At 57.4% G+C, this 13,268-nt stretch overlaps 1 protein-coding gene across 1 annotated transcript in view; it reads right to left on the reverse strand.

Annotated features, from left to right (window-relative positions):
* Positions 1-13,268, reverse strand: part of GFRA2 (GDNF family receptor alpha 2) — a 79,682-nt gene that overhangs the window by 11,725 nt on the left and 54,689 nt on the right. The window contains exons 5-6 of the mRNA XM_054578764.1: positions 990-1,099; positions 133-273 (exon numbers count right to left, since the gene is read on the reverse strand). Of these exons, the coding sequence (XP_054434739.1) occupies positions 133-273; positions 990-1,099 (251 nt within the window). The remainder of the gene's footprint in view (positions 1-132; positions 274-989; positions 1,100-13,268) is intronic.

Below are 13,268 nucleotides of genomic sequence, written 5' to 3' on the forward strand. Positions count from 1 at the left end.
GTGACCCTCCCAGAGCTCGAACCGAGGTCTCCAGAGGCAACACCCAGATCACCGGCGGTCCCAGGGCAGAAGACGGGAACAGCTCCGGCAGCCTCCGGGGCACCTCGGGGACGGCGGCGCTGCAGCACTTACGGAGGCAGGTGTTCTCGGTGAAGTCCCTGAGGAACTTCTCACACTCCTCCTCCATGTTCCCACTCCCACGACAGCTGCACCAGGGGGACACCACGATGCCCGTGGGGCTGGAGTCCACATAGTTGGGCGTCATGTCAAACCCTGGGCAGGGAGAAAGGGGGCAAAGAAGAGGGGAGCAGTGAGACCTTCTCATTGGGTCTCCAGATCCCAGGCACCACAGACGAGCGGCTTAGGGACCCTCCCTCCCTCCCACCTGCCCCCAAACACACGTACGTCCCAACTCACAACCCAAACTCTGAGGATCACTATTCCAGGCAACCACGGGGGTCAGCAGAGGGCATTGGCACACAGGAAAGGCCTGGGTGGCTGACGAGACACCCAGCCGCCCCTCCCAGAGCTCGGCCCCTGCTTTCTCCTGGGCCACCAAGCAGTGTGTTCTGGAGGAATGTGCCGAGGCTCACGTCCTGGACTTGGACCCAGTGCCAACACTTACAAGCTGGACCAACCTGTGCCAGTGACTCCGTTTCTCTAAGCCTCAGTTTCCCTGTCTGTAAAACAGACATCCCAACACCTCCCTAGCAAGTGCTGTTATGGGAATTAGACAGTCATGTGAACTGCTTAGCGCAGCACCTGCAATCGTTACTTGTTCTTATTTTGAAAGCCTTACAAGGTCCCTGCTCCCTCCCCCGTGATGAAGAGCCACCCTCAGCTCCAGGCAGCTCCATCTGAATCTGCCACAGACAAAGGCGAGTGAGCTCAGGCTGCCCACCCACTGGCCGGGGCTGGGCCTCGGCCCCGCCCACCGAGACGGGCAGCCAGGCGTCGCTGTGAGCCCGGGCATGCAGGGGGTGGCTTACCGATCATGCCAGCATAGGCGCCCAGACACGCCTGGTAGTTGTCGGCAGGGCAGCTGGTGAGTGTCTGGTAGGAGGCACGACAGTTGGTATGGAAGTCCGCCAGCCGGGACCTGGTGTTGGGAGGAGACCCAGGGAGAGGACGGACGGATTAGTGTGGCTGCCATCCAGGCTCCTCTGCAACACAGGGCTCCTCCCCCAGCTTCCTGGGGTGGAGGAGGCGAGGGAGAGGAGGAGCACAGGGCGCCACGCCGCGGGGGCTCAGGCTGGGCACTCCCAGGGGACAGAGCTCCCGGAGAGCCGGGCACCCGGCCCAGGCACGGCCTACACTGGGTGGGTCGCTCAGTCCGAGGAACAGAGAAGCGCAGTGGGTTTGCCAAAAGCGCTCAGGACCCAGGAAGGAAAGCTGGGCGCCGCTTCCGGCTTGGCAGCGCTCCTTGTGGCCCGCCCGGTCCTTCCACACACCACTGTCCCACCTGCAGGGCGGTACGCAAGCCCGTCCTAGTGCAGCGGAGGTCCACGGAGCCCGCCCAGAGGCACGAGAGTGCCCGGCGGCGAGACACCCCGAGGGTGTTCACGACCCATCTGTTCTTCATCAAACCAGGACAAAGCCTGCCCTACCCCAAACCACCAGCTCCCGGATCCCACCAGCCTTTGCTTCCCCTGCCACCGTAACCTGCCATCTCCCGTGCCTCGCTGTCAGCACTGGTGACACTCTCTTAACTGTGTGCACACAGCCACCTTTTATCACTGAATCCTCACAAACGCTCTGTGAGGCCTGGCAAGCCATTGTTACGACTGTCCCACATTACGGAGGAGGAAGCCGAGCCTCAGAGAAGCTAAATGACATGCCCAGGGTCCCCAGCGGCAGGGCAGGGGAGCCAGGACGGCGTCCCAGCCCTCCAGCACAAGGCGGTGCCCCTCCCAGCAGGTCCCACTGCTCCAGAGCCAAAGCCCTGAAGGTCCTTCCAGAGCCAGCATTCTGCAGCGCTCTAACCATATTTTGTCTTTCCCAGGAAAAGGGATCTGCAGTATCTCCACCCTCCCTCCCGCCCGTACACACACACACACCCTCTAGCACCTCACCACCCAGCCCCAGAACAGGGAAAAGCAGCTTTTCCAGCCAAGCTCCAGCCCCGACAGGATTTCACCTTGAATGGGGAGCCCAGCGCCCGGGGGTCCCACTCCACAGCCCAGCGAGCAAGGCCGGGTGCAATGAGAGGGTGAGAGGGGGCGGCCTCGGCCCACCACCCCCAGGCCTTCGGAGACCTGAGAGGGACAGAGGTGTCATCGGGTTCAGGGGATCTGGAGGCAAACACAATCTCTTAAGCACCTGTTGTGGGTTGAATTGTGTCACCCAAAAAAGACAGGTTGTCATCCTAATCCCCGATGCCTGTGACTGTGACCCTACTAAGAAATAATTTCTTTGCAGACATAACCGAGACGAAGTAGTAACAAAGCAGGGTGGGCTCTCAGTCCAACGACTGTTCTTGTAAGAAGGGAGGAAGGGACACAGGCCCCCAGCACAGGAGACGGAGGCAGAGGCTGGAGACGTGCGCCTGCAGCTCCGGCCGCCAAGGACTTCCGGCAGCCCCGAAGCCGAGAGAAGGCGTGGGCGGGCTCTCCCTGCGAGCCTCCCCCGGGGGCCTGGCCCTGGGGACACCTGATGTCAGACCTCGGGCCTCCGGGGCTGTGAGGGAACACACCTCTCTGTTTTAAGCCCCCCAGTTGGTGGCACATTGTTACAGCAGCCACAGGAAACTCACGCAGCGCCTTCAAAGGCCACATTGCTGGTGCTGGCCAAGCGTCTCCCTCCCAAAGGCCCCAGCACTGAGGGCACCGCAGGCGGGCAGCCTCGAGCCCGATGGAGCTCCTGCAAGGCGTGGGGGCTGGGTGACCGCGGAGTGCGACGCGCCCGCCTGCTGCTGCCGAGGAGGCGTCCCAACACCACCTCCGAGCCAAAACGCAGGCTCAGTCCCAACGGCGTCGATCACAGGCAAGGCCCGCTCGCTCCTGTGGCCTCCCCCAGGCCCGCCTGCCGCCCTGCGCTGCGGAGCGCCCCCCGACGGACCACCGCCTGCGTGGATTTCTCCCACCTCTGTATTCCCGCTACAGGCGGCGTCTGCACCAGGCAATTCCACACTTCGTTGCATAGACACTTAACTGCCGTTGCCCTGTTTGGTCTCTCCAGCGTCCCCAGAGGGGAGACTCCACTGATTTCTTCATCTAAACCCCTTGGGTCTGGATGAGGTGGTAGATGTCCGCTCACCCTTTCTCCGACCGTGTACTGGGCCCTGCCACGTGACCGAGAGCCTGAGGATGGGAATGGCACGCATGTCCCTGCAGCGTAAGGAAGGATTCCCAGCAACGGACAGGGCAGAGCGCCGCCAGGCCAGGGCCCTGGGGAGCACGCCGCCCGCGAAGCACCGCACCGGCGGGTGCGCAAGCCTCCGGGCGGCCCCACGTCCGCCCGGCACACCGACCTCGCATCCCTTCTGCAGAGCCAGCACTGCGGTCACTGCCCCTGGGAACTCTGGGGACCCTGCCTGGCCTCACCATCCACGAGGCCTCTCAAAATGTCACCAGGACCCCCCGGCGGGAGGAACAAAAGAATAAACAGGGAGGCTCTCATGGCCCACAAAGAGGAGCAGCGCCTGATCAGGAAGAGAGGAAGTTGTAAAGGAAGCAAGCCGGGGGCAGAGGCGGAAGGGTCCCCACCCACAGTGGGGCCCTCTGTGGGGAGGGGAGGGCAACCCAGCTGCTGCCGGAGGAGGGTCTGTCCCAAAGCCGTGCTCTGTCCTGCCCTTGCCTATGGTGTGACCTGTACTCCCGTGTCCCCAGTTACTGAATGGGGTGAGCCGTGCCTGCCTGCTTGCCTCCCTCCCGGGAGGCACGAGAGGGGTGGGCACAAGGAAGGGGCCTCCACACGCCTATCCTCCCTCCTACCTACGCGTCTCGTCCCCAGCACTGGCCTGCCCCTGGCAAGTACCAACGGGACAGCTGTCCCCCGTGTCTGAGAGAAGAAAAAAATACCTGCTCTCCCTGCCAAGGCAGATCTGGGTCCCAGGTAAGCCACGTGACCACATCAGGGAGAGAGCCCCCTCACCCCTCCCTCGCCACCAGGCTCCAGAGCCGCCCTGCAGTACCCCAGAGGGATAATGTCCTTCCTACCTGACAACACTTTCCATGCCACGCTGAGGACCCAGGGGGAGGGGCATGGGGACAAGCAGGGCAGGGCCGGCTTGCCCCTTCGAGGCCGTGGCCTACTTGCTTGCGCGCAGGCCTGCCGCTCTGTTCAGAGCACAGGCAGCGGAGGAGGATGCCCAAGACCAGCAGACGCCTGGGGGGACGGGAGGGGAAGCCGCTCAGCCTTCTGTTCTTCCATTCCTCCATTCTCAGTGTCACGGCAGCCTTGGCAGGCGAGAGTGACAAATGGAGCCGTTTAGGAGGATGTCCCATCCAAGCCTCCCAGAGGCCTCTGATAGCTCAGGTCCTCTCCACCCCTCAAGACATGCTGACGTCCACGGCGGCCAGAGCCCTCTGTGTGCATCCTGCCTGTGACTCGCCCGACTCCAACCATGACACATACCCGCCCAGCCGTGGGACCACTCCCAGGCCAGCCCTGGCAGGCGCAGTCTCCAAGGCCAACGTTACCCTCTATGCATTGTGCGGCGAGCCCGCTGGGGACCCCGTGCCACCTCTGGGCCAGGTGCCTCTCTTCCCTGCAGATGCCCTAAGGCCACCTGTCTTGAATCCTGCTCTCACTGCCAGGACAGACATTCCTGGATCAGACCCATCGCTTCGTAGATTTCCTCCTTTAAGAGCCTCCATAGGAGAGAGATGGCACAGAAGGAGGCACGGGACAGAGGGACACACACACACACCAAAAAAAAAAGGAAAGAGAGAGAGAAACAGAGGGCCAGCCAGAAAACCGGTGCAAACACAAGCCAAGTCCATCTCGCCGAGATCACGTGAAAATGGCCAAATGAGCTCAGGGCAGCAGGGGTCTGTCCAAAAACACAAACCCTTCTAGCCCTTGTTTCCTCAGCAGCTGTAGCCTATTCAATCACAGGAAAGCAGCAGGACAGGCAGAGACACTTGACCCCCAATTTGACTAAACAGTTGCCAGATCAAATACAGGACATCCATTTAATTTGAATTTCAGATAAGCACTAATGCGCTCCTTTAGTGTAAGTATTTCCCATGCCGTACTTGGAACATACTTGTATTAACCAAATTTTACTGGGTCTCCTGTATCCTTACTGGTTAGGTCCAGAAGCCGCGTCTGAACGGCAGATGGGCTCCTGCAAAGGCAGGCATCTGTGTGAAAACCGACCCTCGTAAGCAGAAATCATCTGGACTGGGTGGGACACGTGGGCTTCCTATAGATCAGCGGTTCTCAAAGTGTGGTCCAGAGACCAGAAACGCATCAGCTTCAACTGGGAACGTGGGAGAAATGCAAATTCTCAGGCCCTGCCCAGACCCAGCAGACCTGAAATTCCAGAGCAGGCCCAGCGATCATGCTTCAACCAGCCGTCCAGGAGAATCAGAGGGATGCTTCGGGCCCTAGCTCACGGTTCCGTGGCAAGGTGCGCATGTTTACACGCGTGTGCGCATGCGCACTCCATCCCACGCACACAGTGACACCTGGACACAAGCCTCTCAGTTCCACACTTTGGCCTTCTGTACGGGACCAGTTATCAATGAGATACTCCCTTGATGCAGATTGTTAACACCTTCCCAAACATACATACTTTAAGTCTGTCTAGCCTCACATAAAACAGGCAATTTGCTCCCACCACCCCCCCAACATTCCAATGCTGGCCAATACGTGGCTTTTTGGTCTGAAGTTACTGTCACCTTCCCAAAAGTTCCCATTTTTTAGGAAACGAAGGGGTTTCTACTGGTTGGCGAGGCAGAGAAAGAGGAAAGAGAGCTAATGTTTCCTGAGACCTACTATGTGCCAGGCGCTGTTCTCTGATTTAGTTTTCTGAACCACCCCATAAAGCGGACAGATTTCACAGCACGGACAGGGTAGCTCCCAGAGACAGGGCACACATCTATGTACCCTGCAGCCAGCACACCTGGGACGGGCACCAGCCGGGGAGGACAGGGTCCTGTCTCCGGCTCTGCTGCCACGAGCCGCCACGGCTGACAAGGCTTGCAGGTAGCCACCGGCACTGCCTCACGCAAACCGGTATTTCATAGAGGCAAAAAAAGTGCTCCCAAGAAGAGCAAATTACTCATAACGGGCTTCACAGACCATTTATGGGAACGCAGAGAAAATGGCTTCAGTAGGCCCATGTGCCTCCAGAATGGCTTTCTGGGGTCCTCTCCAGCGACGCGGGGCCTAACTAAGCGGGCTCAGTGTTACGTGACACCGAGAAAGGGGAACGTGGGTTTCACCCTCATGGCTGCTCTGCGACACCTCCAGGGCTCTCCGTGGACAGCCTGCCCCCACAGCCCGTCCGGCCGTCTCCAGGAGGCCGCCACCGCCTGCTCCCGCACATCGGTCCCACCGAGGCCTCCGTCCCTCCCAGGCATTCCAAACTACACGCTGCCGCTTATTCCTCCTGCCCAGAAGCGCTGCTCCCTCAGGGTGCGCTGGGGACGTGCTGCTCCAGCCAGGCTGTCCATCATGTCACTGCCCCCCGCTGGGCTGCAAGGGGACACACGACCCAGGCAGAGCCCACGGCACAGCTCCTCCCCGGGCCTCACTGACCGGCCCAGGGGCAAGGAGGCAGCACGAGCCAGGCCAAGCAGGGCCCTTCCCTGAGGTCTTGCTAACGAAGCAGGCATGGAGGCACAGTCCTCTTCTTTCTGGTGATGAGACAGCATCGATGCGAGCCCAGGGAAACTGGGGCCATCGTCCTAGCCTCACGGTGCAATGAAAACAAGCAGCCAAACTGAAGAGAGAAGCAGAAACAAGAGAAGAGAGAGAGAGGGAGGGGGGAAGGGGGGAGAGAGAGAGAGAAAGAGAGAGAGAGAGAGACCTAGAAAGACTTATTTTTATCTGAGTCCTGGGATACCCCCCTGCCCCTTTCTATATTTTATTGGAAACCAATAAATTCCTGTATTTATTATTTATTTACTTTTTATTTTAATCTTTATTGCATTTTTTCCATTACCATTTAGTGCCCTTATACCCCCCAACCAATCACACTGTTGTCCATGCCCATGGGTCCTTTTTCCTCTTTGTTCAATAGCTTCACCCCTTCACCTCCCCCGCCCCAGCTGTCACCTGCCCTCCACCTATGAGTCCGTCCTCATTTTCCTCGTTAGTTCAGTTAGTTTCTTAAGATTCCACATGAGTGAGATCATACGGCATCTGCCTTTCTCTGACTGGCTTATTTACTTAGCATTAATGTTCTCCAGGTCCGTCCATGCTGGGATATTCTCCTGCCCCTTTCTGTATTTTACTGGGAACCAATAAATTCCCTTCTAATTTCTCTTAAGCTAATTGGGTCTCTGTCACTTAACCACCACTTAGCTTCGCTCTCCGATCTGATAGGATCATCTCTGTCCGGGTTCAAAGCGACCAGAAAAGGTGCACCCCGTGAAGGACACAGGCAGACCAAAGCCCAGGCCCACAAAGGGCCTGACTGGCGTACCAAGCGGCCCCGAGCGCTCGGGTGCTTCCGTGGGGTGGCCTGGAAAGTGAGTAAAATTCAGGAAGGAAGATGTGCCGGCCTTGGGTTCCGTCCCCAGCTCAACTGGAGAGGGACGGCTCAGATTAGCCACAGAAAGCTGCATGGCTATTGAAAATGACAAGAACGTAGACTGTGCCGATACACAGCGATTCAAACATGGAATCACGTTAAGAGATAAAAAGCAGGAGACAAGACAGTTTCCGTACCCTGGTTACATAGGGGGGCCGGGCGGGGGGGAATGGTGAGCATAAGGCGCCCACACAGCACGCCATCCGTTACATTCTCATTTAATGAAGTTGCTCCAAGGACAACTTCAAGTTTAATTGAACAGGGCCTATATAAACAATGATGTCTCTAAGCCTTCAGTTAGAGACGATGTTCCTGGTTCCAGAAGCATCAGCATTTCAACAGACCCTCTGTCCAGGGCAAAGAGGCTGCAAGAAAAGCTGCCAGCTGGGAGGACGGGCTCCTCCTCTGGGGCGGCTCTGGCTCCTAGGAATGGGGGGGCGGCAGATCCTGTGCCACGCTGGGAAAGGCAGCCTGAACCCCTCCCCCCTGGGCTTGACCCGCCTGCGGCCTGGGGAAATGTTGGATCTCCACTCACAGGAGACCCTGAATTCTTCAAGAACCCTCCCCCCGCCCCCGCCCCCGCCCCTCCCCAGCAGCACGCCCAGTCCCGAAGGCCAATTTCTGACATCACACCTTGCCGACTGGGTTCGAACCTTTGCTCAGCCTACTCCCTAGCTGACCTTGTCTAAGTCAGTAAAACCTCTCCAGCCCTCACTGCCTCATCTACAGGACGAAGGGAGTAACAGTCCTTAGCTCTTACAGTCGCGGCGAGGACTGAATGAGACGTCCAGTGAGCAAATGCACGTAAGTGCCTCGTCCACAGGGGTGCCCGTCAACGCTCACGGCCTCTGTTACTGAGGTAAAGGGACCACTCGGCCTCCTGAGCCTGGAACACCGTGCTCAGGCACGCGCTCCCTCTGTCCAGGACAAGGGGACAGACTCTGTCTGATCTATGAACAAGCACCACCCGCATTTACAGAGTCGCGCCAAGAGCTTCCCCAAAGTCACCACGTTTCACCCCAACAGCCCGTCTCTGAGGTTGGCCTCACCACCCTGTTTTACAGACCAGAAAACACAGGCCTAGAGAGGGCCACCAACTCACTGAGCATCGCGGCGGCAAGGCCAGAAGACTCAGCTCCAGATCTTAACTCCGTGGCCGCGGCCCCTGCCCCGCCATCCCCTTCCCAGCCCTCTGCGGGCCCCCAGCCCTGCCGCTGCGGCCACAGAACCAGGGAGGTTCTTCTCCTCTGCCATCACCCAAGGGAACCAGTGGGGTACCACCTTCACCTTTATCCCCTTCTTTTCCATCCAGTCAAGAACCCACCCAGCACCCCCCTCTCCTGCAGGGGGGCCATGAGCACGCCCGCAGAAGATGACCTGCAGGGCTGTGGTTCGAGGCACTGGACCCCAGCTGAGCGGCCCAGAGCCTTCGGCCAGACCCCGACGCCCACCAGGAGTCTGACACACCAACCACAGTGGGCAACCTGAGGCTGCTCGGGGAGAGGATGGGGGGGTGCAGAAGTCAACCCGCATCCCCTGGGCCCCCCCCCTGCGAGAGGGGCCTAGGGCTGGCAGCCAAGGCCGTTCCTTCTTCTGGACACACCACCAGGCACGCCCCTCCGTGTCCTCTGAAAACCCAGACACGCGGGCAGGGACCCTTCCCTCCATTTCTCCCCATCCCTTCACCTGTGCTCCGAGCCTATTATTACCTGGTAAGAGGAGAAAAGAATTAAATGTATGCATCATTTGATTTTAATTGAAGGACTGTTCTATTTCATTGAACTGCTAAGTAAGCCGAACAAGAGATTGTGTTTACATAAGCAAACCCCAAGTCACTATAGACTTGCTGTCACATTAAGTCAATACTTATGAAGGCTCTCTATTTAATTATTCAGTAAGGATTGACTTATTATTGTGTTAAGAGTGTGGTTAGCCTTGAGCTAGGTAGCCAGCCGCTGAAGATTTCTTTCAACTTTCTCTGAATGCTGATATGGCTCTGGCTGGTGGTATGGGTTTAGGTTTCCGCCCTCTCTCCCTCCCCACCCCCGGCCTCCCTGCTGCTGCCGAGCAGGGAGCTCCCCTCAAGTCAGGGCAGCAGGCAGACCTGTGGTGGCCGCGGGGCAGTGAGGTCCCCGCTGCCTGCGGCCGGCCTCTCCCTGGCCTCCCTAACCCCAGTAATTAGTCCCGAAACTCTGACACCTGGGCCCTCATTAGCTTCGTTTTCCTGTTCTTCGGTCTAGCCCTTCTGGCCTCATTGTCCCTGTTCCAGATGCCCAGGACCCCCTGCTCCCGACCCAGGCCCCTCCCCACCTCTGTTATTCCCCGCACTTCCCCCACCCCATCAACCCCCCGGGAACAGCACTTCTCAGCCTTCCGAGGCCTTCTAAACCCTATTATTCCATGGCAAAGTGTTAGATTCAGATACATGCTTACATCAAATCACATTTCCTAAACATAACATGGGGGGGCGGGGCGTGAAACAGAGGTGGATGCTTAGCCTAAACGGCACACCAACAAGAGGCGCCCAGTGATTGTGGGCACAGTCCCAGCTGCCAAACCCCGCGTTCAAACCCCAGCCATGCGACTACAGGGCTACCGCCCTGGGCCCATTACGGCATCTTCTGCCGTGTCCAATGTGCTCCCATGTATAGTGCACACCCAGGTTTCTGGCCCAAATTCTCAGGAAAAAAGTCTTTTAATTTTTTAATTCAGTTTCTAATTTATTTATATTTAGAAATAAAACCAATTATCGTATTCCAGGGTATTATTTTGCATACAGATATCATTATTGCTTTCTAGAGTTATACTTTTAACACAGAAGCATAAAAGAATTAAAAAACATTCATATAGTTACAGAACAGTACTGCCCATATATAATACACATCCTTATTTTTCCCTCAAAACTTTGGGCAGAAAAGTGCACACTGTACACGGCAGAATATGGCACGTGCCCTCTGTGAGCGCCCGCTTCCACACAGCTGCCCGGTGGTCTCCAGCAAGAGTCACCAGGAGCCCTGCACGGCACCCAGGACCGTGCCCACACGGGGCTCTGGAACTACAGCCCCACCGACACCCCCAGAGGAGGACCCCCTGGGCCTCGACCGCCCACTGTCTGCCACCCGGACCCCCGTGCCAGTGGCTCCCTAGTGATCTCTGTTGCCTCCTCGTCCTCCCAGCCCCCTCTCCCCCAAGCCCTGCAGACAGCAATCACACACACTCCTCATCCCTCGGAGCCCCTGCCAGTAATTTCTGCCCCCGCCCACGTCCTCTTTCACACCTCTCCCGGTTCACCCTTCCCAGCCCACCTCCGGGGCCAGCCCTTCCCAAACCCTCCTCCAAATGCCCTGCCCCAACTCTGCACACGCTTCACAGGCTCCAGTTGCTGCACTTGCACCACTATCTGGATCATAACTTATATTTTCATCTCTGCTCCTCGCAACTGGGAGAAACCACTGTTCGGAAGAGAGGCCATTGTATTCACATTGGTTCTTTGGTGCCCAGAGCAGTGCTTGACACCAAACAGGACCCAGTAGCTATTGGATGGAAGGAGAAAGGGAGAGATGGAAGAGAGAGCGGATGGGTGGGTGGGTGGATGAGCAGCTGGATGGATGGACGGACGGATGGATGGACGGACGGACGGATGGACAGTCGGATGCATGGTCGGAAGAACAGGTGGATGAGTAAATGGATGGATGGGTGGGGACTACATCTGAAAGCACACAAGCCTTTCCTCTGAGCAGGAAGAGAGTTAAGAACTGTCCTAACACCTCCCCTTGAAAATTATAAGCAGGTTTCCAGCTGGAAGACAAAAGCACATCAATGTTGCATTAACTTGGCACCAAGACAGCTCAGCCCCCCACCAATGCCCTTCGTGTGTCTGTCCTCCTCCCCGCCGCCTGGTGGTTGTTGGGAACTTGGAAAAGTACCTTTGCTATCTCTGGTAACAGCCATTCGCTCAAGGAGGCCCCAGGGGCCTGCAAGAATTAACACACATCCTTAAGCACCACACTTAAGATGAAGGAGTGCCTTGAGGACCTACAGAGGAAATCCAATGGGCCCCGGTGGAGAAGGCTGGGTAAACTGTCCATTTCAACCAGGCAGAGAGCAGAGGAAATCGGCGACAGCGGCGTATTTGGGTTGAAACGCCCGCGGCTTACCAGCCGTGAACCCTGGAAACGTGCACCTCTCAATGCCTGCCCGATGCCTGCACAGAGGAGCGTCTGGAAGGAAACCACGTGCACAAGAGTGGCCGGTGAACCCGCACATGCAAAAGTACTTTTGGAAAATAGAATTCACTGTCTACATGTTTATTCTTTTTCTCCTTGGGGAATAAAAGGTAGAGAAAGAAGCAGGACTCTAACACCCAAATTCTTTTCTTCAGCTGGCTGGATAAACCAGCTACCAGCGCAGGGAGCCAGAGCAGAGGCAGGAGGCTGGTGTGGTGGGCAGGGGAGGGGCCTGCCCACCACACCCCGGACCCCCTACACAGCAGGAAGGAACAGGTGCAGCTGGGGTCCGCCCTCAGAGCGCACTGGGCAAACGCACCCTCGAGCCCCTCCGCCTCTATCCCAGGCCTCCTGGAACGGACAGACCACGTAGACAAATATCCCTCCTATCAAATATCCGGGCAGCTATGCCACCGCTAGGAGTCTTTCTCATTATATAGACTAATGAGAACACTGTGCTTCTCTGCAGCAATTCATCAAGGCTACATCTATTATAGATGGCATTTTTTTCCTGAACTAACAAAGGCTGTGAAGCTGGGGAAACTGGTTAAAAGGAAATATTTAGCTGATTCCAGAAACCATTCCAAAATTAATGACCCGCCCCTGCTGACCAGGACTCCCTCTGCGCTTCCGCCTCCCGTGTGGACCCCTGTCCCGGCCCAGGACCACCGGAGTGGCAGGCTGGGGACAGGGAGCGGTGCCGGCTCCCAGGGCCACGCTCCCGTAGGAGGGCGCAGTCATAAGCGGCAGCATCACCGAAGCACATAAGACCAGATTATTTGTGGCCCCAACTTGCTGAGGCAAGATGAAAAATACAGCAAACTGCAGCTGCTGAACTCAGCTTTTTTTTCTCTTTCTTCCTTCTTTCTCCTTCGCTGAGGTTAGTGTTTCACAAGAAGGGCTTTAAAAAAGTAAAATCTATAAACTGAGGGAATCCAACCTGTTGGTGAAGATCCAGTGCACAGAAGCAGCGTCCAGGAAGGAAAGAACCCAGGCTGCTGTCTCACCTGCAAACCAGACACTCGCTCATGCGTGTTCCCATGCACGTGCCCATGTGAGGGCCCTGCCGCCCTGACAGACGCAAGGCCACACAGCTGCTCAAGTAGAGTCCTCGGTCCTTCCAGGCACAGGCCCTTCCCCGTGGTGCTGAATCTTGCATGGGTTCTCTGTTTCTACTCTCCAACTCCAAAGCAAGCAACAACTTCAGGTATCCCTTTGAAATCAGAGGGCCGAGAGCCATGCCCGGTGCCACGCCAGAGCTGAGCATGCAAAGCTACAATCCTGCAAAGGGTCAGCTCCCCCCACTGCCTTCCACGGGCCGTGGGCCGATGGAAATC

This window comes from Pteronotus mesoamericanus, unplaced genomic scaffold (genome assembly GCF_021234165.1).
Source record: "Pteronotus mesoamericanus isolate MK-2021 breed Mesoamerican mustached bat unplaced genomic scaffold, CSHL_Meso_final contig_502, whole genome shotgun sequence".
NCBI classification, from domain to species: domain Eukaryota; kingdom Metazoa; phylum Chordata; class Mammalia; order Chiroptera; family Mormoopidae; genus Pteronotus; species Pteronotus mesoamericanus.